Source organism: Anneissia japonica, unplaced genomic scaffold (genome assembly GCF_011630105.1).
Source record: "Anneissia japonica isolate Jap-2015-1 unplaced genomic scaffold, ASM1163010v1 scaffold287998_len430063_cov162, whole genome shotgun sequence".
NCBI classification, from domain to species: Eukaryota; Metazoa; Echinodermata; class Crinoidea; order Comatulida; family Comatulidae; genus Anneissia; species Anneissia japonica.
Window position 1 is genome coordinate 179,625 of NW_022695675.1, and position 27,383 is coordinate 207,007.

The 27,383-nt window shown below is 32.7% G+C and overlaps 2 protein-coding genes across 4 annotated transcripts in view; one reads left to right on the forward strand and one right to left on the reverse strand.

Moving 5' to 3' along the window:
- Nucleotides 1-290: 290 nt before the first annotated feature.
- LOC117101504 (ORC ubiquitin ligase 1-like) lies at nt 291-15,430 on the reverse strand. 2 transcript variants are annotated; one of them, XM_033241479.1, is made up of 7 exons: nt 15,323-15,430; nt 14,032-14,167; nt 13,437-13,528; nt 11,678-11,968; nt 5,403-5,488; nt 2,466-2,695; nt 291-1,941 (listed from the first exon to the last, which is right to left on the reverse strand). In XM_033241479.1, the coding sequence occupies exons 1-7, from the start codon at nt 15,401-15,403 to the stop codon at nt 968-970; spliced, it is 1,890 nt and encodes a 629-aa protein (XP_033097370.1). In that variant the 5' UTR covers nt 15,404-15,430; the 3' UTR covers nt 291-967. The 2 variants fall into 2 exon arrangements, with proteins under 2 accessions (XP_033097370.1, XP_033097369.1); XM_033241478.1 differs by having other exon boundaries at nt 291-1,953.
- A 172-nt stretch (nt 15,431-15,602) lies between these two features.
- LOC117101505 (sodium/bile acid cotransporter 7-like) overlaps nt 15,603-27,383 on the forward strand; it is a 24,172-nt gene continuing 12,391 nt past the window's right edge. For both annotated transcript variants that reach the window (XM_033241481.1, XM_033241480.1), the window contains exons 1-5: nt 15,603-15,739; nt 17,767-17,849; nt 19,915-20,051; nt 22,246-22,321; nt 24,984-25,022. In XM_033241481.1, the coding sequence (XP_033097372.1) occupies nt 15,640-15,739; nt 17,767-17,849; nt 19,915-20,051; nt 22,246-22,321; nt 24,984-25,022 (435 nt within the window). In that variant the 5' untranslated portion in view covers nt 15,603-15,639. The remainder of the gene's footprint in view (nt 15,740-17,766; nt 17,850-19,914; nt 20,052-22,245; nt 22,322-24,983; nt 25,023-27,383) is intronic.

Here is a 27,383-nt window from a genome sequence, read left to right on the forward strand (position 1 = left end):
ACATTTAACCATCCAATTACTACAGTGTTTACTTTCTCCAATAAAATTATATTTTTATTTTCTCCCTCATACGGATGTTTTTGGCAAAATTTATTTTGCTAAATAAGAAAACAAAATTTTATTTTTATTTTTTTTTTGCCCTCCTCTGACGATATTTATAAATATTAGTTGGTGATACAAGGTATACAAAAAGTCTTGCCTAATACTATAATGTTTACAACATTCATTACAAATGCGGCAAAGACAAGCCAAACCAGTCACTTATCGCAAATCCTTTTTCAGAAATATATCTATATATCATGCTATGCTGTTCTTTTGAACAATTTGGTAATGGTTTCTGCCTATGAAATCCCCAAACTCATAAACTCTAAAGGCTATAAATTTCTCAAATATTGTTTTTTAAACAGCTGTATGTTTAAACTCCTGTAACTTCATAAAGAATCATTTAATCCAACGTTTTTTTTTTCATTTTATAGCTCTCATTTTACTGTTTAAATATTTTAAAATGTGACTTTTGCGACGAGTGACTGGTTTGGCTTGTCTCTGCCACAAATAACTTCCCACTTATATTCCTAATGTTTTCCAGCCTACATTCCTGTTTTCCCACCCATATTCTGAATGATTTCAGGTCTTTTCTTTCACCTTTAAAATAATTTGATTGCTTTCCCATCCATATTTCCCACCTTTGATTAAACATTTTCCTGCTATTAGACTCCGACTCGCTTTACTGCATCCTTTTATGGAAATTCATTGCTCATATATTGTTAAACCAATCAAAATTGGTTAAAAAATAAAGATGTACATTACAGTTTAAAAGACAAAAAATTAGTTATGTATAACAGAGTTTAAAAAAAAAAAGGATACGGTTGAATGTAAATAATACATCCTTTTACAGAAATTTGTTGCACGTACATTGTTAATACTATCAAAATTGGTTAAAATATAAAGATGTACAGTATTGTTTTTTCTATTCTGATTTTGTGGCTTTACTCGGACTATTAACCACACAGCTGTACCCTTCACTGGTTTTTCGTTTTAAACCGCCATCTTCCTCCTCCATGGCGCCTTGGGCACTAGTGGCATGTACTCGACCTGGTCGGCCATACAAATTCCCTTTTGATGAAAACATCATTCCTGAAGACAGCATCTCTTTGCCTCCAGTTGACGACACACCAGATAATGCTGGAGTGGCATCACCAGGGAGGTCATGCGGAAACTCAAAATCTGAAGTCATGCTGCTTGGTCCAGGACGTGATCCGTTTGAAGACATACTAAAATCCCTTTTGGTTGAAAAAATTGAATCTTCGTTGCTAGTGTTGTCTTGTTTAATAGTAATACAAATATTTGGATTAGATGTTAGAGAGTTGAGACCAAGAGTTGATGTTGAACATGATGGGAGAGATTCATCAAACTGAAAATCCGACTTTGAAAGAAGTGAATATGGATGTTCGATTGAAAGCATAAATTTGGAATCACATTGGGAGGTAGAAACGTCTCCATTATCTAACGAAGAATTGGCAAGCCCCGAAAACTGATAATCATTGCCTTTTCTTGTATATACCCTTTGTGCTGCTTCATTCATAAGCTTAGCACAATCTGACAACTCATCAGTTAACGTGTAGTCAAGATTATCAAATGTTGTATTACTCTCCCTTAAATATTTATTAGAAGATGTCCCAATACCATTATCAACATGGCCAAAGTTCAATTGCCTGGTACAACTGAGTTTAGAGTTTGCTTGGCCAGAGTTTTTGGTGTACTGAAGCCCTTTATCTATGGCGGCAGAATCAGTAGTCACAGAGTTCAAACTTAGCTTACTGAATGTTGTAGCTGGAGTTACTGAACTTGGTTTTTCTAGGTAAGATGAATTCCCTAGGCTGGTATGCTCTGGTCCCCAGAGACTTGAATTTCCTCTGAACATTTGGTTTGTGCTTTGATCATCTGTAGAAAAATCTGTAGAACAAATAAAAACGGTAAGATCAGAGGCCTTAAAAACCCCAAATTATTTTGTTTTATTAACTTGCAGCAATTTGTTAGATATGTTTGATAGGTACTTAAGAACAGATGTTGCAACATCTGCAAATAAAATTAAAATCACCAGTTAAAATTAAAGCACTAAAAAAGATTGTGATTTTTAACAGGTATCAATATCATAACTAATTGTTGTTTGGGTTTTTTCCCCTCATATGTATATTTTTTATATATTTTTTGGTTTCAGGATTTCATTTGGGCTCCTTTGTCTAAATTTATTTATTTATTGAATTAGTTTCATACTCTCTTCTGTCTTGTTTTGAGGGTCCCTAATGACCAGCTTTCGATAGATGGACCACCCTCATTAAAGATTGAAATAAATAAATATTTATATTTTTCTAAATTAATACAATACTTTAAATAAAATAAACTTTCTTTTTTATTATTTCATTTCATGTATTTATCCCCAAAACAAATATGAAAACATTATTTACCTGTTCTCATTTTGCTAGAGCAGTCCACATTTGCAAGTTTATATTTTCTTTGTCCCCCACTGTCATCTTTTCTGTCCCCTGTTTTGACCTTGTTGCTCCTCATCTCCAATTGGTTCTCGAGTTCTTCAATATAGTTATCTGATCGCTCTAATGCTTTTCTTAGCTGCTTAACTTGCTTCTCACATTGCAATAAGCGACTGTGCTCTGCAGCGGCTCTGTACTTCTCGTACCTTACAATAAATAAATGTAATAAATATATTTTGAAAAAAATAAAAATGTTAACTGTAGAACTGTTTTATCGATAATAAACCAAGCACAATGGATATACTATGAAATAAGCAAACCAGATGAAACTACCGTATAATGAAAAGAATAATAATAATAAGTACATTAAAAACAATAAACATAATATAAAAGAAAAAAGGAACCAATGTATTTGACATCAATCACAAGCCTTTAAATTATGCTCGATATTATGCCTCCACAAACACCCTATATATTTATATTTTATAGATGTTTACACTAATCAGGCAAAATGTTTCCTCCATTGTAACAGGGATGTAAACAAACCTATACAATCACTGAATCGATATTGTTCAGCCGGGCTTATCCCTTACTATCATCAGTGACTGAAGAGCATTGTTTCCCCAAAACAAAAGTCAGTAACTCTAAAGCATTATACTCTTGTATTGTGTGTAGTAGTAGTAGTAGCATTCTCCATCCAAGAATTTGCACTCCTTTGCTGCAGTCACAATTAAAACAACCATTAACAATAGCTGCAGTGGACACCTTAATCATCGGTCTAATCTTCTTACTGATGTCTAGGCAATTGCAGAGAACACTCTGTTTAGGCTTGTTTTAGATTGTGACTTATAACTGTTAATTCTCAACAAGTACAATTTAATTAAAACCTCCCTGTGTGGGGATAACGACATGATCATTTTGACTGGAGAACATGAGAACAAAAAGAGGATCGTATGTTTAACAAGGGATTACATTAAAGCCATCACCAAGCTCAGAAACTGTCGCTTAAGTACCACAACAAATAACTAGTATTTTGCCTCCTTTATTCTGCTGATAAATGGTTTTGAATTGTCAGCATATAACAGAGGTAAATAAGAAGGAAATAGCATATAGTATAAATTTTATTGCATCTATGACAGGAAAAAGTGGAGACTTGACCAGTTTTAGTCCCAACCAAAGTTTTTCTTACAAGTACCATACATAATACCTGTATATTCCCAATGATGCAACAGTAATTAAAGCAGTGTATACAATATTATTTTTTCTGTTTAAGAAATTAAGACAAAAAAAAATTTCTTTATTTTGTCCTCTTTAAATTTGAAACTGTGGTAGCCAAAGCGGTTGTGACAACTGAGAAAAGCAAATATAAAGATTGTCGTTTATCCTGCCTATTACTTTTGGGAGGGTTACGGAAGGATCTGAGCCATCAGACCTAAATCAAAATCTTGATGTCGTAGCCGAGTATGACGATCCGTTCAGACTGCCACCCACAATCAGCAGACGGCTTCGCATCGTCTAGTGCTCACAGGTAGGGGAATTGGATTCATGTGCGACAGTCTTACGACCGTAGTACATGCCCGAATTTAGTGTTATTTGTTAATAGTACAGTTCGGATGCAATAAAATAACAACAAAATGTGAGAATATTTTTTTTTTTTCAAAAATTTTCTCTAATTGTGAGTTTATATGCATTTAAGAGAAATGTGATTTACTTAGAATTCAAAATGAGATATATTGTGAATATTAAAGGGAAAAGGTTAGGGTGAGAAATATATTTATCCCACTTGTATTTAATTGGTAATTAAGTGCTCAGCTTGTCTCACATTCAGGTACTTTGAATGGTTTTTCAAGAACAGGATAAATGTGTTTTTTTTAATAGAAAGAGAGAATTAACTCTGCTTTAAACTCATCAATATTAACCATATAGGATCCTCCATAAGGCCAGTCAAATGGATACAAGTTTACGCCAGTCTCTAGAGGATTTCTTTGCAGTGTCTTCATAATGGTATAATGCGAAAATAAACTTCAAATTTCAATTTCCCAAAATCTTCCATTGAATAATTGATTCTGGTAACATGTATGCTAAGTTGCTTACTATTGTAAAAGAGTTAGGCAATATGAATAATAAATGGTTTGAAAGGTTTTGCCGTAGCTAATCTTGGAGGATGACGGTGGTAGTGATAAGTAGCTTTAGGATAGGAAAACAGATGTTGTATCATCGCTGAAGATGAGCAATGCAGTGGTCAACTCATTTCTCATCCTATCTTGTAATGTCCTTTCCATCTTCTTCTGGATATTTTCTTTTGTTAAGTATTATTTTCTTCTCTATAATATTCTATTATAAAAGTAAAATAAAAATAAATTTTCCTTTTTTTTTTTATTTGTCCAATTGGAATTTTTGGCTGGCCCTTTGGGACACTTAGCAGCTTGAGTTCAGCCCCATAAAAGCATGTAATGGACATTGTTCCTTAACCATAATATTTGTGCTGGTTTGACCATAGAGAAAATAGAACAGTTCTATTTTCTCTATGGTTTGACCGACACGCTTGCCTATGGTTTTAATGGTGGAAAAAGTCTTTCGAATAAAGGATTAGAAACTGTAGGCCCAGTTTACAAAATTTAGCTCATGTACACTTTAAAAAAAACCCAGTACATCTTTCAAGACGAGTAAGGGATCACCCCGGTGTACTGGCCCATTGGGCCCCTGTTGTGGACAGATGAGAGTAGCTGGTACTGGTTTACCAGGTAGCTGACATGAAGAGACTGGAAGCAGGAGCTAGTCCACACCATGAAAACTTTGAGACCGTTTCGATATAAAGCGTTACATAAATCCAACTACATTATTATCCCGCCTACTCTCATTGCGCCCGCGTGAATGCGCACCCATGTACGAACAGCATGTGTTATGACTTACTTTTTCGGCGATCTGGTGATGTCTTGTTTTAGTCGTCCATTCTCTCGTAGAAGTTGAGCATTTTCGTCTTTTAGTTTTGTGTTGACCTGTACAGGGGGATATTAGGTAAAACATTTAAAAATAAGTACTGTGCAAGGGCAAATGTGTCACTAGAAATCAGAGGGCTTGAGACAATGGCGTACTGTACATAGGAGTCTAGGGGTTGCGAATGTAAAGTGGGGGCCTCAATGATTAGGTGGGGGGGTGCGGGAGCTAGCAAAAAAAGGTAATTTGATGTGATTTTTTGAGGGGCGACTGGGGTGCCACAAGCAATCCCCCCCCCCCACCACTGTAGATACAGCACTGGCTTGAAGTGAGAAAGAGTGAATTATTCAGAAGGATCAAAGGATCGAAGCATAAAAGAATTAAAAGTGAGACAGAGGTGTTGAAATATCTGGGTTACAGTAGAACTGATAATTGACTACGGGAGGAAATAGGCCAAAATAAATATGTCTATACTTAGGGCATAAGTACAGTAGAAATGCTTAGGTATATTTACAGGGTTTTGTAGAAAGTTAATGTATGGTTTTAAGTTCCTTAGGGCAAGTGGGAATGTCTTATACTTTGGTAATTGGTAAAATACCATAGCATGATTCAAGAGGTGGGGGGTCAGTTTTCAAAAACAGAAAGGCGAGGGCGAGAGGAAATTACACTAACATTATTAATCTGAGAGTGCTTTAGCCATGTAAAATTGACTTTATGGGCCCCATATATTTCAAATTCCTTAATCCATCCATGAATACAAGTGTTGGTAAGTCCCAGGTTTTGGAATTATATACTTTTAAAAAAAATTCACAATATAGAAATTAAATACTGCGTAAAATCAATGCATAAGAAAAGTAGATAATGATTATATAAGGTGAGACTGCCACCCTCCAAAATTGATTATTTCGAATAAAAATAAAATTTTATTTTTGGCCAATACTGACACGTCTTTTTTCTTTATTTTTTATTACGCCCGCCGCTGCCTTGAAATCTCCAAAATAGGATATGTATATTTCTTCCTATTTATAAAAATTTAAAGCATTTAACCATCCCATTACTACACTCCTTACATTCAACAATAAAATTTTATTTTTATTTTATCATTCATCAGGATGTTTTGGCAAAACTATTTGCTAAAACAAGAAAACAAAACTTTATTTTGAATATTTTTCCGCCTGCCTCTGACAATCTTTAAAAAAAAAAATCTTTATAAAAAAACTATGTTATCATGAAATTTCTTTAGTAATAGTGTATTTTGAAAATTTAACAAATCTGTTGTCCTCCTTTTTTTTACTTTAAATTACGATAGATAACAAAGACAGCATATCTTAACACCTCTAAATTTATAGACAACAAAATGCTTAATCAAGCGGAATGCGACTCGTCGCCTACACTAAAATCATACAGCGACGAGTCACAAGTCACAATCGGTAAATACATTTTTCTTTAGACAATAGAAATGCAGTGTCCTTGGGAATAAATTCGAACTGCCTCCATCTTCCATTCCCTATGGATGGATGTGTTTCAATGCAATTTAAATCAACTATTAGCTGTGGGTTTTCTAAAGATGAGCCATTTTTCGTTATCGCATTGAATAACTCAGACACCTTTTTCATAGTAAACATGGTGTACCAATCTCTACCAAAATTAACCGCATTTAATGAACATGCAACAGCGATATCTGATATGTATTAGAAATATGGATTGAAGCCCATTTTGTAAGTCTTGAGGTATCTCTTCGATACTTCGGGGTTAAAGGGTAAAATCTACGTAATTAAAACCTCATCCAATTAACTGCTAGTAAATTTGTTTCATCAGAAAGTCATCTCTTACTATGTTTAGACACACAAATCAACATCAATGCAAATTATTACTGAAATCCATATTTCTCATAAGTTTACAAAAAGTAATTAAGCAAGTTGTGCGAAGCAGACAAATTTGCTTTAAAACATGCTTATTTGTAAGATGCCTGATTCCAATACAAGGATTCCGGGCTCAGATCCTATCAAAAATTATCATTTTTTTTTCTAATTAATTTAAATTTGCATACATTTACTTTAGATAATTTATATCTGTGTTGGTGGTCGTTATCAAACGGTACACTAGGGGGAGGGGGTAGACAAATTTGTACACTCTTACATATGCATTAAAATTTGATTCAAAATAACATGCAATATGTAAAAATAATGGTGAAATTATAATGCAACCATGGATATAATATTTATTTTTAAGCAATCAAATACATTGCTTTAGTTGACTTCACAAAAAAATGGAGAATGGTTTTGCAAAAATCAACATTTTTTTTGTACACTTTCACATCAAAGGGAGGGGTACCGAAAAAGAATACTGTTTGTACACTTGTGAAAATGCTGATAATTGTGAACGACCCCTTATGGTAGGATTGTTTGAGCTCATTTTTAAGGATACACTTGGTTCGGTCTTCATACTAATTAAAAATTGAGTGACTGCTTATAGGGATGGAATGAACTTAATTTTCAACAGATGTGTAAAAACTAAGATGCAATATAAGGCTTACAGTTAGAAATGATGAAAAAACTCCTTGCTGTTTTCAGAATTTGGAACAGGACTCTACAATTATAAGGCAACTATCTAAACCAGCTATCTGCTGTTCAATTTCAATTGAAAAAAAAAACAATTTAAAAAACAATTTTTCCATCTTTTTTTTTATCTTGGTATGTCAGGCCTGATATTATCCATATTGAAGAGAGGCAGCCACAATATTTAATTTATTTATATAAGCCCTGAAATACTCGCATCTAGGGCTGAAACATACTGTGAGCCACAGTTATAAGCTGGGATACCTAAGCATGGCTGGCCGAGAATGGTTAGTTGAAACACTCAACAACGAGGTTCAATACCTGAATGGAAATTGCTGCTCCAAACAGCCTCTTCCAAAGAATTTAATAATTACATCACTTTTTTGAAATTATAAGAACCCTTATTTATAAAGTATCCTGGATGGTAATGAGGGCCCTATAAATGAAATAATATGATGCTTTAATACCCCGATGTTCGACCCCGGCCCCAGCGGGCCAACTCCGGCCAGCCAAAGATTTTAATCCGGCTCGTGTGATATTGCTAAAAAAACAAATCATTTTTCAGCGGATTTTTAGAAAAAGTTTTTTTTTTTTTGCTAATAGAAACACAACCTACCACAGAATTTTTAACAACAATCTGGCTTTTTCTGAGTGCAGCTCACTGTCTAATGGCATAGAGTATTGACATGTGGAGAAGGGAAGCTAATAGGGAATAATGGATTAAGTGGGGTCGCTATATGATGAGATGTATAACAATTTGCGGAGCCAGCAGGCTCAGGGCATGTTATTCTGTTGAAAACACTGCTTTGAAAACATATTATTTTTGCAGTCAGAAAGTGCCATGTCCAGGAATCTAGGTGTCCATCTGATCACCTCATCTTCAACCATGGGGAGAGGGAAGGGGGGTTTTTAAATAATTCAGGCCCTTTTTAGAATCAGACTCCCCGCAGGGGAACTTCTAGCACTGGCATTGGATTTAATTTTCTAGTACATAAGTAGATTTTTTTTAAGTGCTAGGAAAATTTTTAGTGGAACCTGGAGTGCAAATTTCTATTTATTTTTTTTTTTTCACAATTATAAAATAAGATGAGGAAGAAAAGAAAATTATAGTCAAAGTGCCATTTCCGACCATCTTGAGGTGCCATGATCATATTTTACCCCTATCTGCGAAAGTACTTCCTTTTAATTCGAATCCACTGCTATAAAACAAAATGGTTGGGTTAACATTGAAAAAATGGAAGCAAGTACCTACACAATTTATGTTGGCCTGCCACTGGTCTCAGCAGCTTGGAACAGGCCACAAGCTTGAATAGGTTGAATACCCAGGCTCATTTTGAGACTTAATGAGTTGAGATGTTTTTTAGTTGGGGAAAAAAAAAACTTGTGTTGTCATAGGATTTGAATTCATGACTTTTGGATTGGCAGGCAACCACCGAGCTACTGCCCTACTAACACTAGAACCTTGATAAATATGTTTATCCTCTCCCGAGACTTAGCAAAGCTTAATTTAGCTACTTTTTTAGCATCAGGTTCACACACGAATGAACCTTCTGTTGTTTGGTTTGTCTTTCTCAATTGCATTCGTGAACCCATGTCTCTATAGGATACACACAAAGTAACGGTAACACCACTTATCACAGACCTCACTCAAACTATTTAATTTTCCATTTTAACAGAAAAACAACAACAAATTTCCTCGTGGCATTTATACATTATCTTTATGAATGCTTTATGAATCAAACTACAAAAATAAAAAGGCAATTTGTTGACACCCTTCAAATAAATTTCCCTGCAAGGCGCAAAAACTTAAAAACAGAAAATTGAAACTGTACGGGAAAAAAGTGATGCTATTTTGAACTTATCCCCTTCAAAGTAACTTGGGGATATCGTTTCTGTTAGATGTTCTAATTAAGTAGACATTGTGGATACACTTGAACGAACTTTAACATAACTGCTGCTGACAATAATCTGTCACTATACTCACTCTAGAGGGCAGTATATAAAACTATTTCACACTACTGTATTTTTATTTTCTAATCAATAGCACTTTTGTGTACTACAACAAAAACATTACATCTGATTGTGACATAGATAATAAAATATTAAAAACATGCTACACACTAAATACAGTTGTGTTGAAAATCAGTGTATTTGAAGTAGACAAACATATTTCATTTTCTTTTTTGCACATAATGAGAATTACAGTCTTGTACTTTAAACAGCCCAGAAAACCAATTGAGATAAGTACTGTAGGGGGATACAAAAGTTTACCGTGAATGCCCCTTAAAAGTATTTAGTAAGTTACTGATTTATAATGCTAACAATGAACAGACCATTAGCGCATTAAGACTGCTACTAAAGTGTAGTATCAAGTTGAGCTAAATTTACATTTAAAAAGGTGCAATTAATGTGTCATAAATGCTCTTTTTAAAATATCGGGGAAAAAAAATTAGATAATCAAAAAATCGTCTAAATAAATTCAAAATGTCAAAGCGCTGATGATATTGGCGGCTTTATCTTAACATCTCCTTCAGAAGGTGTTAAAATTACATCCATAATTAAGGAAATCTATGGAAATTCATAAATAGATATAATATTCCCAGTAATTGGTGAACTACACGAGCCACTGTCGAGCCCCTATGGTATTCCGAATGATGTTTCTAAGCATAAGAAACAGCATTTTCTATTAGATTTGAACTAGAAATTGTCAGAAAATCAACTCCAAATATTGATGACTCTGAATAAAATAAGAGTATCGCGCTTTTTCTATTAATAACTTATCTACATTGTAAATAAATTATCATATTTAATCATGTGACTAAAGGGACACAGACCGCAAGAAAAGGTTGAATTATGATTGAAATAAATGGAAAATGAATTAGGAATGAATGATAAATTATAAAAGCGGTCACTCCTTGACTCGAGGCATGTAAAGACAAACACTGTAGACAATCTTAAAAAAAACATTTATTACATAATTACTATACAATGGTTTTAAAAACAATATTGACTTCCATAAGTAATACTATAATATAAATCAACTTGAATGAATGAAATTGTATTTTAAATGAAAGAATGAAATTATTCATTAATTATTTTTCTTTGTTTTTTCTGACTTCAAAATTACCTTTTCAATGTAACTTTATCAGATATACTTTATCTTTAAATAAATAATAAATAGATTAACTTTAAAATTAATATGCATTTTAAATAAGAATGAAATTCTCATTAATTATTTTTTCTTTGATTTTTCTGACTTAAAAATGAATGTTTAATGTAACTTTGTCAGATATATTTTATCTTAAAATATATAATTCTTTATTATGTTGGTTGACCATCATATTGGTCCTCAAATGAATATGTATTCAATAAAATTTTATATTAATACAAAATTATTTACAGAGTTAAGCAAGACAAAAAACTACCAACTACTAAAATCGTATCCCCTCAAATTAATGTAATTTTGTTTCCATAATTTATTTATTTATTTATTTATTAACAATATTTTGAGTGGGTAAACATGTCTTATATTCAGAGGCCCACTGAAATACAAAAATATAAAATATATATAAAAATATACCCTATCTATCAATTAATCATTAAATTTCAATACAGCAAACACTTAAATACTAAACTATAATATTTGTATTAAAAAACGCATACATACAAACTAATGCTTGAGATAATCCTTACCTGCTTCAACTTGTCCATATCAGATTTGACCTGGTTGTACGTAGCAGTCGCTATTTCTAGATTTTTTGTGAGCTTCATAAGCGATGCAACTTGATCATTAGGCTCAGCTTCTGATAAGCTGGGCTTGCCTTCATTACCTTCCTCACTGGTTGGGTTTTGAGTGGTACGAAGTGCAAATGCTTGGCTGGCTGTAGCTGAAGATTTTTTTGAACTTTCCTCTAAGCATATCTCAAGGCACTTGTTCTTTTTCTTGAGTGAAGTTATCTCGTCACATAACTTTGTAATTTCATCCTATCAATAGGAAAAGACAAAAAATAAATAAACAAATGAAAAAAATAGATATATCAAGAATACTTAACAAAAGAAAATTTAATCATTTTTAAGTCTAATTAATAAAGTGTACAAAAGTAATGATTTCCTGTTAACAATTAGCTTCTGAAATATATTTTATGCTGTTTTTTGTCAAAACGTAAAGCACAGGCATAAACATCACAAGTGACAAGCATATGGACAAATTATTAATATTTATTGTTTTAAACATTATTCAATCAAACAAATATTGTGTCTTTCAAATTCAAAATCCACATCATCAAACTTCATCAGACACTATACTGTATGATCAAACATGGTTCCTCAAATCTGACAGACAAAACTCTGAGCCTCGCTTTACAAATCAACATTAAACTTTGCAATTTGCATTGTGATTCAATTTAATGGACCTTTCCACTAAGCTCCGCCCCTTGGATTTTGTTGCTAAGGTCCCACAAGACGGCAGTGTTAAAACATACGCGAACATGTGCGTTTGTGGGACAACACGTGTGTTTGTAAGACGCGCGCGTATTCCTAGGGTTGTTCTGATTAGTCAGTTGTTAAGTTTGATTGACATTTCGGAAAGGTCTATTAATGTGTTTGTTTTTGTATTTTACGCCAAATGGACTCATGCATTTTCAACATATACAGATTTGATGGACAATGAAAATTTATCTATCTTATATTATTATTTTCAATAGACAAATCTCTAAAAAAATATATTATTGCTTGAAAAAAGTTTTGGATTCAATCATGAATATCATTAAAGGATATTGATTCATAAAGTGATAACTGATTTATAATTATAATGGTATATATAAAATTATTAATTACATATATCATTCAAAACTATATCAATCAGATTGTCAGATAGGTTTGCTAATTTTTTTTTCAAACTTAATTACATTTTAAATTATGTTTTTATGAGGTTTAATACTTAATACTGTATATATCTACTGAACATATTTAACCGAAAGGTCCACTGATTAATCTCAGATAAGATAGTATAATACATACTCCAGGTATCCAAATGCACACCATCGTGTCGGGATTCAATATTTTTTAATTTTGAACACATTTATTTAAATACAAAATTAATTTCAGAAAAGTATCAAATCAAACTATTTAGTTAGGAATATTGTATAAATTTTCAGAATGTTTTATTGAAACAATATATAACAATGTATGACATAAAATAAGATTATATTATATTAATGTAGGTACAAAAAACTGTTCTTTTATAAAAAAAAAAATAAAAAAAGGTGCCTCTCGTAGGAATCGAGCCAGCAACCTTTTGCTATTAAATTGAGCATCATACTAGACCATGGAGGCCTACAGTATACTGCAGAAGCCAATTCACAAGAACACACAAAACAGACACAAGTTTATACATAGTGAGTCTATGGTAGGCCAGAGGAGGGAACTGCAGATAGGTAACTAAAAACTCTACCTCATATTCTTTGTACATCATTTCGAATCTGACCTTCCGAAGAGCAGGTGTTGAGAACCTGCCATCACCAATATCTGACGGAGATGGACCACCTATAAAGAAAAAATGTTTACTATCTTTTGAATTGGATGAATAAATAATAATTTCATTTATTTATCATTTATAAAATGCCACCAAAAAAAAAAGGCAATGATTTTGCCAATTTAACTAAAGTTACTGTGATTACACTGACAGTACTAATAATATTGTGATTTCACAATTTTTACCACTCTGAAACAATACAATCTTTCCCATAAAATTTACTTAACTGTATATTTTTTTCAGGAAATTTATGTTATATTTGTATGTATTAGTTAGTAGGTTTTATTTATGTTTTCTTCATCTTATGCAATCCCGTATTTATTTCATGAACTTCAATTTCATATTTTATGCAAACTGCAATAAAGTCAATCATATTTTATTCAAAAAACCTGCCTGGGGTCCCTACATTGTGGTCCCCCCGTCAGGCTTATTTGACCGTCCATCAGCAAATTTCTTGGCGAATCGGCACATTTCTTGGGCCACCAGCATAAACAAAACTGAAATCAATACTCACCTATGATTTGCTTGCATGGCGTATCAGGTGTTATGGGCACTCGGCAGGATGGACAATGTTGGTTGTGCTCTAGCCAGACCTGCATACACTGAGTGCAGAACACATGTTGGTTTGGACAAACTAATGGTTCCTTCACCTGAAGATTATACAAATTATTAGACAGTTAGTTAATAATTCACTATATTAAAAAATATAATACAATCAATGCCGTAGCCAGGATTTTCAAACAATGCGGGACAATATCAGGGTGGACCACTTTACGCAAAAATATGAAGAATGTTTTTCACCCAATGAAGTGCCAGAATGTGTGTGATGTCATTTTTCAAGACTGGCATTGCAGATCACCCGTGATGAGCGGTGAAACGAGAACGATGTACAGTACTGGGAAATTATATACCGTAGTACTGCATTAAATGGCCCTGCATCAAAAGAGATTTGAAAAATTTGACACTAATTAATAGGCCCTAATTACGAAGGGGAAACTCATTCTCAATCTAGGCCTAGATTCTGTACCATGAGAGTGACAAAGTCTATGTAAAGTTTTGTAAATTCAAAGTGTACTAATGAATATTTTGGTCGGATAAGATAATCTAGGCATCTTGAACTAAAACTTGGGATGTGGGGATTGAGAACTTCAGACTTGGTAAGACCGTGTTTATGACTGATATATGCCACCCAGATCGATATGTCACTAGAGCAGGGCCGCCGCCAAAAGAAGAACCCAAGCAAGGCCTAGGCCTGCATGCTTGCTTAGATTCTTAACCAGCGAAGAATTTAAAAGCAAGGCCTAGGGGCAGATTCCCTAGAGGCATATGCCAAGAGTTTGGTACAGAAATTAGTTTGTTTGATAATGGTTTATATATAACCAAACCTTAATATTAACACTAAATCATAATAATATAAAAAAACAATCAATGGCCTAGTTTAATAATAGTATGATGAATGTGAGTGTAAACAAAAGCTAATAATGATGGACAAATGACAATGGAGAGGGCCTTACAGTAATACATATCACTTGATAGAATGTTACTGGACTGGTCACAATCAAATAGCGACTTGGCTAACAAGCCAGTAGGTCAGGTCTAGGTCTAGCCTAGGTAGGCCGGGCGCGTCGTCTGAGTTTCCAAGCAGGGCCAACACAAAAGGCTCCCCTCTCCAGCGTCAGACCTGCTTGAGTGAGATAGCGTCCAGGCCTAACAATCATTGTTAATGAATTTTGAGTGTGGCTCATCTGAGGTTATGAGTAAATGAGGTAACAAATGTAAATAATAGAAAAATCATGTTATCTTACTTTGCAAAGGCAGATCTGACAAGAAATTGGAAGAGTAAATGACAGAGACGCTTTCGAGAAAATTGTTTTCGCCGTCGCCATCTTTCCAAGCAAATATTAGGCTTGCAATTAAAGAGATTATTAGTTCTCTATAAAATAGATTTTACATCCTATTTGATATATATTTTAGTTTACAATTAATACTAAACAGTTAAATATATAATTTAAATTTATTTATTTCAATTTAATTAAAAAATTTTAGTAAAACACTGACATAAATTTCATATCTATATTATTGAGCATCGACTTGAGCAGACGATTTTGCTCATAAAATCAGAATGGTTTTGTTAGACAAAATCAAGAAGAATTGGTTCTTAATTGGAATCATTGTGGTAATTTCATTTGCCAAGTTAGCACCAGTTATTGGCGTTAAGGGAGGTACTTGTATGATGAATTGTTTGAGTTTGCTTTTCTTTACATCATTATAAATTTAATTCACCGAATGAAGGCCCAGTTGATTTTGACATACGATCTTGTTGACGTGGCGCGATTGGCGGCCACAGCACAGGGTCGTCAATGGGCCTACTAGGCCTAACTATGACATTGAGTGAAAGGCCCAGCATTGCACTCATGTGTTCGCCTTTTCAGGCTTTAATGTAGCCTAGGCCTATATGTGTTTGATCAGATGAAAAACATACATAAACTATCAAGTCTGACAGACAAAAACAATTTCTGTTTTTTATGGTGACTTGTAAATAAAAGGAAGTGGATATATTTACGTCGCCATATAAACAAATCACTAAACGATATATTTACGTTAAATAATAACGCATGTGCAGTCATACTTTAATAAACTTGTATTTTCAGCACTTGATATAGCGTGGCCTCCCACACGCTGATTAATTTATAATTTTGTTTTTTATTTTTTTTCAAACATAATTTAATTTTCTTCAACAACAGCACAGTATGTAATTTAATCACTAAATAAACTATTAAATCATTGTTTTAACTTTTCAAATAAAAGTGATATTATAAACTGGAAATGTAGTATGTTCATTTTACTCAATCATATGTTGAATGAACACACTTGACCTAAATACAAGGCCTAGGCCTACGCGAGATTTCCTTGCTAAAACTCAATTACCATGAAATTAAGACGATATTCTTCTAGGCCTACATGTATTGTTATACAATAGTCAATCATTACAAATTAAATTTATAACAAAATAATAAGATGTTTTCATTCAAACACATTTACCCATGTCGTCACTAACAAAAACAACATCGTTATAGTCCTTAGTCGGATGCATCGAGCCCCGATCAATCGCGAAGAACTACAGGATGACCACGTTTGGAGAGCACATGATCCACTCTACAAAGTACTCTACGCTATGAAGCAAGAAGTAAACAACGAATAATAATATGCGTGTATTTTCTGTAAGATATTTAATCATTATGAAAAAAGTGAGACCAGAGAGATGTAAAAAATACATAAAATACATTTCCCTGGTGAGACAAAACAAATATTTTTAATGTTTTATTCTAACATATTTTTCCATGTAGTCTGATCACTAACAAAACAACATTGGCATGCTGTGCATGTGTCTACAAAGTATGATTGCAGAACGTGGAATAAACAGCCCCGCTCGATGTTGTGGCCATGTGAAAGAGAGTGAAACGAATACTTCTACGTTAGCTCATTATCACAATCATTCAATTATTTTATTTAATTGAAATACATAGGCTAGGTAGCAAATTTGATTATGTTTTAAGTAAGAACGGTAAAATTATAATTTAAATACTGTACCTGTCTGTTTACAAAATTTCATTCAACCAAAAAAAATTATTGTGTCAAGTTAATGTATTTTAACATGACTATAATAAACATGTCCACGTTTGAAGATTTGATTTTCGCGCACTGTTTATTCATGGTAAAGTACATTCATGAATTGAACTTGCCAAAAAAAGGGGCCTCAGCAAAAAGCCGACATTTAACAAGAATCGCTAAATTTATGTGACCGATAATGCAAGTTTATTAAAAGTATGATTACACATGCGTTGTTTCATTTACGTAAATATATCGTTTACTGATTTGTTTACAGCGACGTAAATATATCCACTTCCATAAATAAAATGATTCGATTGATTCTAATTCTCTGACAAAAATTTTAATTGGGATTGACAATGACAATTTCTTTTATATTCTTTGAATGTCAATGAATAAATCATACAATAATCATAAATAATATTACAGTAGTATAAGTGATGGTGATTAAAGTATATCTTGCAATAAAATGTTATTTAATAGAAAAATTATGTTTATTTAATAGGATGATGATCATAATACTAATTTTGTATAGCCTACTGTACTCTATGCAATATCATAATAATTAAATTTTGATAAGGGAAAGATGAGACTATATGTTTATCCTCATCTTTTATATGTTTGCTTTTTCCCTTGGTAGGAATTCTGAGGCCTGAAATTACTGTAAAATACTTGGCAGTTTCATTTATATTTTTCAACAGTGGTCTTTCGCTTCGGACTGAGGTTCGTACAGATTTTAATTTCAAGACTAAAATGTTCTGTCATAAGGCCAAAAAAGGATTGTGTTCCCCAAGCCCGATTTTGACTACCATTCATACCATACTGTGAGGCTATGTCCTTACACAGCAGCTAACGGTTAGCAGGATCCGGATCCTACTAACCGTTAGCTGCCGTACATCCATCCGAGAAAATCCCGATCCGGATACCAACAATATGATGATTGAATCACTGGCCAATAAGAAACTGGAAATTGTAAACACGTACGTGTGATTGGTTGATGATAGAAACACCCTCTACTTGCTAACCAATAACGCTTGCTAACCGATCGGCCGTTCTCATGCAGGTGCTAATGGTTAGCGTTAACGGTTAGCTCCCGATCTGGATACTAGGGCTCTCGTGAGAACCAGACTTAAACCTTTTTCAGGGGCGGATCCAGGGATGTCCGAAAGGGGGGGGCCGAAATTTTTCGACGATCGAGAAAACAATGTTCCAGGGGGTCCGGGGGCATGCCCCAGCGAAATTTTTGTGTTCTAGATGTCCGAAAATAACATTTGAGGCTATCATTTTTTTTCTTTCTCTTTTTTTTTTTTTCTTTTTTTTTACCTCCCAAAAGGGGGGCCGGGGCCTGGCCGGCCCTCCCCTAAATCCGCCCCTGTTTTTAATTGCGTTGATGATACCTCAAAAACTAGCTCAAATTTGCGCAGAAAATTGCTAGGATAATGGGTGCGCAGAATCATAATTACTGCATAATACATTGGTAATATAATTAATAATATTAGGTCAAAGCCTAATTTTAGGCAAAATCGGTTCTTATTTTCCGAAATGTGCTGACGGATTTCTAGGCCAAATTTTTGCGCGGACGATATATTCCCTGAGCAGGCCTTATTTTACTGTCTGGCATCCATATATCTCAGTCCTCCTGTTGTAAATTTATACCATTAATTTTAATGGGGCGAGTGATGGTACCTCTATAGTTAGCACTGCATTAGACCCTAGAATTTGCTACACCCACCCAAAAAAATTATTCGCGCCCCCAGTCATCTTTCCCCCCCAAAAAAAATCATGGTCAAGTAGTTAAAAAACACCCAAAATCACTTTATTTTGCGAATTAGCGCCCCTCAACTGATCATCGACCCCCCCGCTTTACCTTCGCATCCCCCCCCAACTTGACTTCAGCTATTACCGTAACAACTCCAATTGAAGCCCTGTGCTGCTGTTTTTTGTGAACTTTGGTTGGGCTTCTTTTTGAGATTGGTTTCTTTTCGAGGCTACTACTACAAAGTAAAGAGGTGGGGGGTAGGGACTTCTTTTCAAAATGAATTCTGTAAATTTTGGGAATTACTGCTATAAAATAAGAAATAGGGCTACTGTAACATCAGTCTGTATCATTGAGTGTATTAACAGCATTAAATCACCTAAACTACTGTATAAACCAAGCATGATTTTAATTTATTTTTTATCTTTGAAGTTCATGTACAGTGTGTATGTGGCAAAGACAAGTCAAACCAGTCACTTGTCGCAAATCGTGTTCAGAGATAATGGCTAAAACATGCTGGAATGTCGGAATTTTGGAAATCTACTTTATTACACTGAACTAACCTTAATACATCTATACATCCTGCTATGCTGTTACTTTCCCCATTTTTATTGTTAAAACAACAATTTTTAACAATTTGGTGATCTTTGCCTGAGAAATGCCCGAAATCATAAACTTTGAAGGCTGATTTCTCAAATGTTGTTCTTTAAACAGCTCTATGTTGAAATGCTTGTAACTTCATAAGAAAATATCAGATTTAAATAAACATTTTTTCCATGTGGTAGCTCACATTTTACTTTTTAACACTGTTTTAATAACTAAAAATCGATTTTTGCGAACAGTGACTGGTTTGGCTTGTCTATTGCCACATAGTGTAAAACAAGGCCATGCTATCTTCTTTTCGAGGCTACTTTTGCAAGATTAAGCCCACTGGGCTTCTATTTGAGGTTTTACGGTGTGTGAAGATGTGAATACATCAATATTTATTATTTTTTAGAAGTTCATTTTTTTCTCATGTTGTTTGTTTATTAGGACTTAGCAAGCGCATTACTACAGCTGAAGCTGCATATATTCGTACAGTCATTCACTCTAATTTTTGTACCATGCTTTGTGTGGCTTCTCATTCAAGTTTTGTCTTTAACTTCTATCAACGAACACCTTCTAAATGGGTAAGCAAGATGTTTTGCATTATTTAGATTAGGCCAAAGTAAAAAACATTTCTAGTTAATCTGTGCATCAATTTTCTCTGCCTCACCAACTTTTTTTTTTTTTATTTCCTTAATTTTAAAAATGTTAATGTTAAAATCTGGCAAATTCGCATCTGTAAATTCTCTCTCTTGATCGTTCGTGGTTAGGGATACATGATAATGAATCATGTCTAGTGCTTCATTTATTTGGTTTCAAAATGTCTACTTGGTAATATTAGGAAGAGAAAATACTTTTTTTTACGTGGCCTTAAACAGACAGCTTTTACCTTCATTTACTAAACAGAGTAAAATTCTGATGCTCACCAAATTAATTTTAATTTATTAATAATCATATTAGGATTATGTTTATAATAATTATTATTATTTTTATTGTCATGATGTATTATTTATTATTATTATTATTAATATGGTCATTATGATGTATTATTTATTATTATTATTGTCATTATGATATTATTATTATTGTTGATTATGATGTATTTTATTATTATTGTTGTTAATTATTATATTTCAAGGAGAGTAGGACTATGCATAATATATTTACATGGTATTTGTATTGAGATTTTTTTAAATAAATTGCTTACAATATTTGTTAAATTGTGTATGTTTTATGATTATCAGATTTAGCATTAGGTGTTAATCATTATTTTCCGATGTTTTCCTTTTTCTGAACCTGAATTTTTACTACTTTACTATAAAGGTTAAAATGATTTATTACTTTATAGTACCATTTTTGTAAGTTTATGGATTGTCTGAATAGCAAATAATCAACTGGAAAACAAAAATTGGGGAGGATTTAAAGTCAGACTGTGGAAGAAAAAAAATGTTTAAATATGTTTTAGAACTGATTTTTCAAAGACAGAAAAAAGTTGTTTGATGAAAAACTCTGGTGGAAAAAAGGGTAGTTATGCCCTTTTCCCCCAGTTTTCAAATAATCAAAAAATCTGTGTCTCATTAACCCAGTGTTTAAGCTGTCATTAGCCAAATAGCCAAATCCTATTAAATAAATGCTGAATTCTGCTAACTATTTTCTCTCAAAATTAGCCAAAAAACAAGTGAAAATAAAGCTTTCTTTGCTTTATATTCTTTTGTTTTGGCTAATCAAGTTTTTGTTAAATGGCTAATTATTTTCATACCGAATTAGCCATATATAGTCATGATGTGCCCATATGTAGTCATGATGTGCCCATATATAGTCATGATGTGCCTAATAGAAAAATCAGTTGTAAAACATATCAACGACATTTTTTTCCTCCGGAACCTGACTTGAAAGCGCCCTCCTTGTAGCCCTCACTCTAAGTAACCCTAACACCTGTGTGAAACTATTAAATGCTTTATACCTGCAATTGTAAATTAATGATTTGCAATGCATGCGAGAAGACGAACTGAAAAAAAATGTTGGTGATGAAACTACTTAAAACCTAATGTATAATGGACATGTTTGTGCACTTTCTCTATCTCCAATTGTAACTCTTCAACCGGAGTGTTTTTAATAGTACTATTACATTAATTGATGGCTGCATATCTTCAATTAAAGTTAATGATCAGATAATTTTAAATGCTATAATGTAAAACCCTAATAACATTATTATTATTATTATTATTATTATAGATAAATTGATATACACTTAAAAGGTTATTATCACTTTTCAATAGGTTTTTAGTTTCTTAATTAGCAGGAAAATTTCTTTTGTCTGTTTTAAAGGTTCATTGACCTACTTACATCATCTCAAACAAAGAATAAGAAGACCTCCTTATAATTGTTGTCGTCGCGCTTGAACGGGTTTACCTACTCGCTATGATATTTTTTCGCACTTTCCTCATCACCTCTGTTCTTTGTTGACATCTTTATTTCTATTCTAATCATTTTAGCTTTCTTTTTCATGTATGATGATTAATAAATAATAATAATTTTTATTATCATTTTTAACAGGCCCTGATACATTATTATTAATCTTTCTACATATATATTTTAAATCAAAGTTGTATGCAAATCACCATAAAACAAAATTATAATACTATTTATTATTGTTTTGTTATGTTGTTTTGTTATTCTTATTTTCATATACTCAATAGTTTCATGAAAATAGGTAAATGATAAAAAAACAGTGCTTAATTTAAATGTATATACACATATTAATTTTTTTTTTATTAGGTTGCAAGTTGTTGGATGTATGCTGCCACCTGTTTCTTCGGCAGTCATCCTAACAAAAGCAGTTGGTGGGAATGAGGTAAAGCATATATTTAAATGTCTGTTATCACGTTTTAATATTCATCTAACAATTGAAAGAGTATAGCAATGCATTCGTTTTTTATGCTACACGTCATGTTTTGTAAATTCGCTAGACGCTAATAATTGTTTAATAATTTATTCAATACAATTCGACTGTGATTTGAGAATCTGATTTGTAGTAAAAACAGGAAATTAGGAGTGGGGAGGGTGAGGGGTAGGGGTGGAGAATGAAAAAAAAGGGTGGTGTGATTTCCAACCGTATTATCCCATTAGTGTGTGGTTTTTGAACAATGTTGTGCCCATATATAGTCATGATGTGCCTATATATGATCATGATGTGCCTATATATGGTCATCTTGACCATATTTAGGCATCATATGTTTTAGTCAAATAAATGTCGGTGGTCTGAACAGAGCTTTATTTAAAATCAGGGAATTAGGAGTGGTAAGGGGGTGGGGGGCGCGGGGTTGAGAATGAAAGAAAATTGTGGGCCGATTCCCAACTGTATTATTATTTAATACAAAAACACAGATCTCCAATTATCGGTTGATTTCCTGTCGATTTATAATCAGGCGTACTGGGAAGGGACAATTTCTTTTCCTGCTCTGCAACAACACAGAAGCCTTTATGAAGAAAGCCTACCTAAAGTGGATGGGTCTCCTAAAGAGACTAACTCACTCTGGCTTTGCACATAGGAAGATTGATTTTTGTTATTAAAACAATCAATCAATCAATCATATTTTATTGTCATTGTTCAGGAGAACATAGAAATTTGTTTTGCTCTGTGGTAAAAACACATTCCAAAAGGCAGAACAAACACAAACAAAGAAACAAAGTGCAAAAGTATCATTGTAGATGCTGAAAAATATGAAATGTTAAAAGTGTAATAACATTTGACATGTCCTTTATGTTCCCACGATACTATTTTAGCCTTTGTCCTAATAACATTTGATTTATAGTTTGTTTGAAGTTTTTCTGCAATACTTATGGAAGTAATTAACACCTGTTATTCTGTTTTTGTAAACCTTCACATAGGCGTATACGCATGTACTTTTACAGGAAGTAATAGCAAAATCTATGTCCATATATGATGCTCTTTTAAAATCCCAGTTTTTATACTCAATAAAAGTAAACTACTAGGGTGGTGTTATCAAAAGTAGTGCAGTAGTCAGTTAATGAAGAAATCTTATGGAGGAGTTCATAGTACTTTTATAAGCAGATTTTGTTTGCTTTGTACCCATCATAAACTCAATTTGTTTCCCTTTGTGCGTAATATCTGAGTACCACATATTGTGTGTATGAAAGGGTGTGCGTAGGGGTGTTGGAGGGTGGTGAAAGTGGATGATGTGCAGATGTGTTTTGTTTTCATTCATATATTAGGGAAAACAGAGGAGAAACTTGTTACATCGGTCATGCTCATTTTCTTGTATTCTCGATATTTGTTAACATGTTTTCAACATTGTTTATTACTAAATTTTTGAAATATTTTCTGATATTATTCTGTTTCTTTTTTATTTAATTAATATTAAATAAAATAAATATATGTTTATTCATTAATTTAATTGTCACATTATATTCATATGGTTGTCACCTTTTATTTTTGCTCATAAGCTGTATCAAGAACATCATATAGAGGAACAAACAAAGAAAAGAAAAGACAAAAGATTTAAAAACAGTTGAAGAAAAAGGAAAGATTATACAGTAAAGGGGAAAACAGAGTAAAGACAAGAAACACAGAAATAAACAAATATTTGAAGAAGAAAAAAAAGAGAGAAAGAAAAAGAAGCATGTACATGAAGGCAAAGAAATTAAAAAAGAAATGAAATAAAAAAAGAAAAGCATCCTACAATCATAAAAAAGTTTTTCAAAATTGTATATGACATTATATCCAGTTTGGGAAGGATTTGAACAACAACCCCAAGTATCACACCCTGGGCACTTATCCTCCAGACCACATCCCTTCTCGTTTCAACAGAATTACTCACAATTTCTGCCATAAAGTTTTGACATTTTAAAAGCCATATATTAGGAACTACATGGAACATGTAAAGTCAGTAGAAAGAGTGTCATCGAAGATGCTGGGAACTACTAATAATGACCAATGGGGGTATAAATTATATATGATAATGTTAATTTTTGATGAGTTGCACCATACACAATATCTATCAAGAAATGAATTATTAATTTTTATTTTCTTAGTGAAGGAGAGAGTAATTCATATCATATACAGTCTTGAATTAAGTAGCTAGAATAAATCCAGTCAGTTTTAGACATCAATCACCAATCAAGTATAATTATTTTATGTCGCTTTTATAATAAAATGCTTCAGTAATTATAGAAAAAAATGAAGGAAGAGGCATCACTGGTTTCCTGTGATAGCAATAAAAACGATGGGTATACCGGGGGAGAGCTAAATAAGAATGTTTCTTTAATATATATATATATATATATATATATATATTTTGTTTTATTATTTTTATCCTAAAAAAGAAAACCCATTTACTGTCATACTTTCTTACAAACTTGGCTATTTAAATAGAAATATAAATAAGTTTTCCTTATGATTGCATAATGCATTTATGCTCTTCACTTTGGCAAATAAAGTTAAAATGATTTTCAAAATATATTTTAATGTAAATTGATTTTCTTCTTTATTCCAGGCAGCAGCAATATTTAATTCAGCATTTGGGAGTTTCTTAGTAAGTTTCAACTTTCTCCACATTTATTTACAAGAAGTTTAAAATATTTGAATAAATAAATGTTTGATCATAGGTTAAGCTTCTTTAATTTTTTAACTGGAATAACTAAGTATTAACTAGATAACTTTAAAACTAACCAACCAACTATAGACTAACTAGATATTTTCACATCAGGAATGGTCTCCAATCGAAATAGCATTCCTTTTCTTTTCCATTTCTTTTCATCTTAATTTTTTATAATCTTTTTATTTTCAGCATATCTGTCCTTTCCTTTTATTTATTTTTTTTAAATTTTATAATTTGTTTTCTTTTATTCTTCATCTTTTCCTTGCCTTTGCTTTATTTTTATCTTTTCTTTTCGGATTATCTTATCTTTACTTTTCATTTCTTTTTATCATGTCTTTTCTTTTTATATTTTCCTTTTTTTCCTTTCTTTTAGCTTGTCTTTTCCCTCTCCTTTCCTTTCTTTTCTTATCTTTCCTATCTTCTCGCTGCTTTTGTTTCTTTCATTTTTATCATTTCATTCTTTTTGCTTTTGATCTTTTCTTAATTTTTTTCATATCATATCATCTTATCCTATCTTTTCATCTCATTTCCATGTTTTTTTTTTCATCTTATATTCATATATTTCCTTTTACTTTCATTCCTATTTTCTTTTAATATCTTTTCATCTTCACTTTTCATAGTTTTTTTGATCTTTGTAAAAGGGCGATTCAGTGTTTTAATTGATTATAGGATTTCATCACAGATATATTTAATTATGAGCCAACAAAAAATAAATAAGTTTTTACGCTGACATGTTGTGCCTATTGCCGGTACTCAAATATTGAAAAAAGTCCTGGTGATATACAGTACGCCCCATTTACCACCATCGTAAAAGTGTCCTTCATTACCTCACATCTTTTTTTCTTATCACCAGTAATTAGTCTCTTTAGGGTTGGACTTGTGTCATTTATAAAGCGGCAGGTTCGACGAATGATCCATCCTGTAATTTTTACGCAACAAGATATTATTAAGCTCTAATTGTTTTTTTACTGATGAGGGAAATGTTGTGATACAAGACAGTGGTGAACCAGTTTAGTATCAGTTGAAAGTAAATTTATTGACTCGGTTATTTGTGGTATTTTATTAATTCATATTAACGACACCTTGGGCGCACCCTTGTGAGTAGTTGAGGTAATACCTAGATTTGTTGCACAAAGGTTTTCACTCAAAATCTTCAGGAGCTTTTAAAACAAAGTAAAAAGGAATATTTATTGGTAAGGATTGTGAATGACAAATAAGTGAGTGGGAGAAAGAGAGAATGAATGAAGGTGTGTGTAAATGAATGAATGAATCATTGAATTAAATAGATGGATGGATGGATGAATGGATTTAATAGATAGATTGAATAGGTACTGTAGTATAGATGAATGAATGAGTGGATGGATGGATGGTATGGAATAGATAGATTGAATAGGTAATGTAGATGGATGGATGGATAGATGGAATAGATAGATTGAATAGGTAATGTAGGTGAATAAATGAATGGATGGATGGATGGAATAGATAGATTGAATAGGTAATATAGATGAATGAATGAGTGGATGGATGGATGGATGTATGGAATAGATAGATTGAATAGGTAATGTAGATGAATGAATGGATGGATGGATGGGTGGGTGGGTGGATGGATGGATGTATGGAATAGATAGATTGAATAGGTAATGTAGATGAATGAATGGATGGATGGAATAGATAGATTGAATAGGTAATATAGGTGAATGAATGAGTGGATGGATGTATGGAATAGATAGATTGAATAGGTAATGTAGGTGAATAAATGAATGGATGGATGGAATAGATAGATTGAATAGGTAATATAGATGAATGAATGAGTGGATGGATGGATGGATGGATGTATGGAATAGATAGATTGAATAGGTAATGTAGATGAATGAATGGATGGATGGATGAGTGGATAGATGGATGAATGGTTGGTTTTGTTATTCATTGCTTTTTTACTGAAGTAATCCATAGTACCCTGTCGGATACCATCCTGGTATTTCTGAGTCTAGGTTACAGGGCTGGAATATTGGTTACTATTAATGTATTATTATACAGATACAGATATAGCTACTTTTATTATCATAAAAATACGAAATAAACTATATCGTAACTTTACTAAATTAATCTAGGCCAATATTAAAGTATTTGCTCCAACTTGACAAGGCATGTACACTGTATTTGTTTCTAGCTGTACCTATTGTGAGTGTATCTGGTGGTATTTGAATCTGTTCAACCATGAAGCCTCTGTGGTCTAATAGTTATGACGCTCGCCTTGACAGCGGGGGGTCGTAGGTGTATATACTGTCTCTTATA

What these genes read in the sequence shown, in the direction of transcription:
- LOC117101504 (XM_033241478.1), bottom strand. Translation starts at nt 15,403, where the DNA reads ATGGCGACGGCGAAAACAATTTTCTCGAAAGCGTCTCTGTCATTTACT. An exon ending in GTCAGATCTGCCTTTGCAAA is followed by an intron (nt 14,168 to 15,322) that starts GTAAGATAACAT and finishes TATAATCTTCAG; the next exon opens with GTGAAGGAACCATTAGTTTG. An exon ending in ATCACCAGATCGCCGAAAAA is followed by an intron (nt 2,696 to 5,402) that starts GTAAGTCATAAC and finishes ATTTATTGTAAG; the next exon opens with GTACGAGAAGTACAGAGCCG.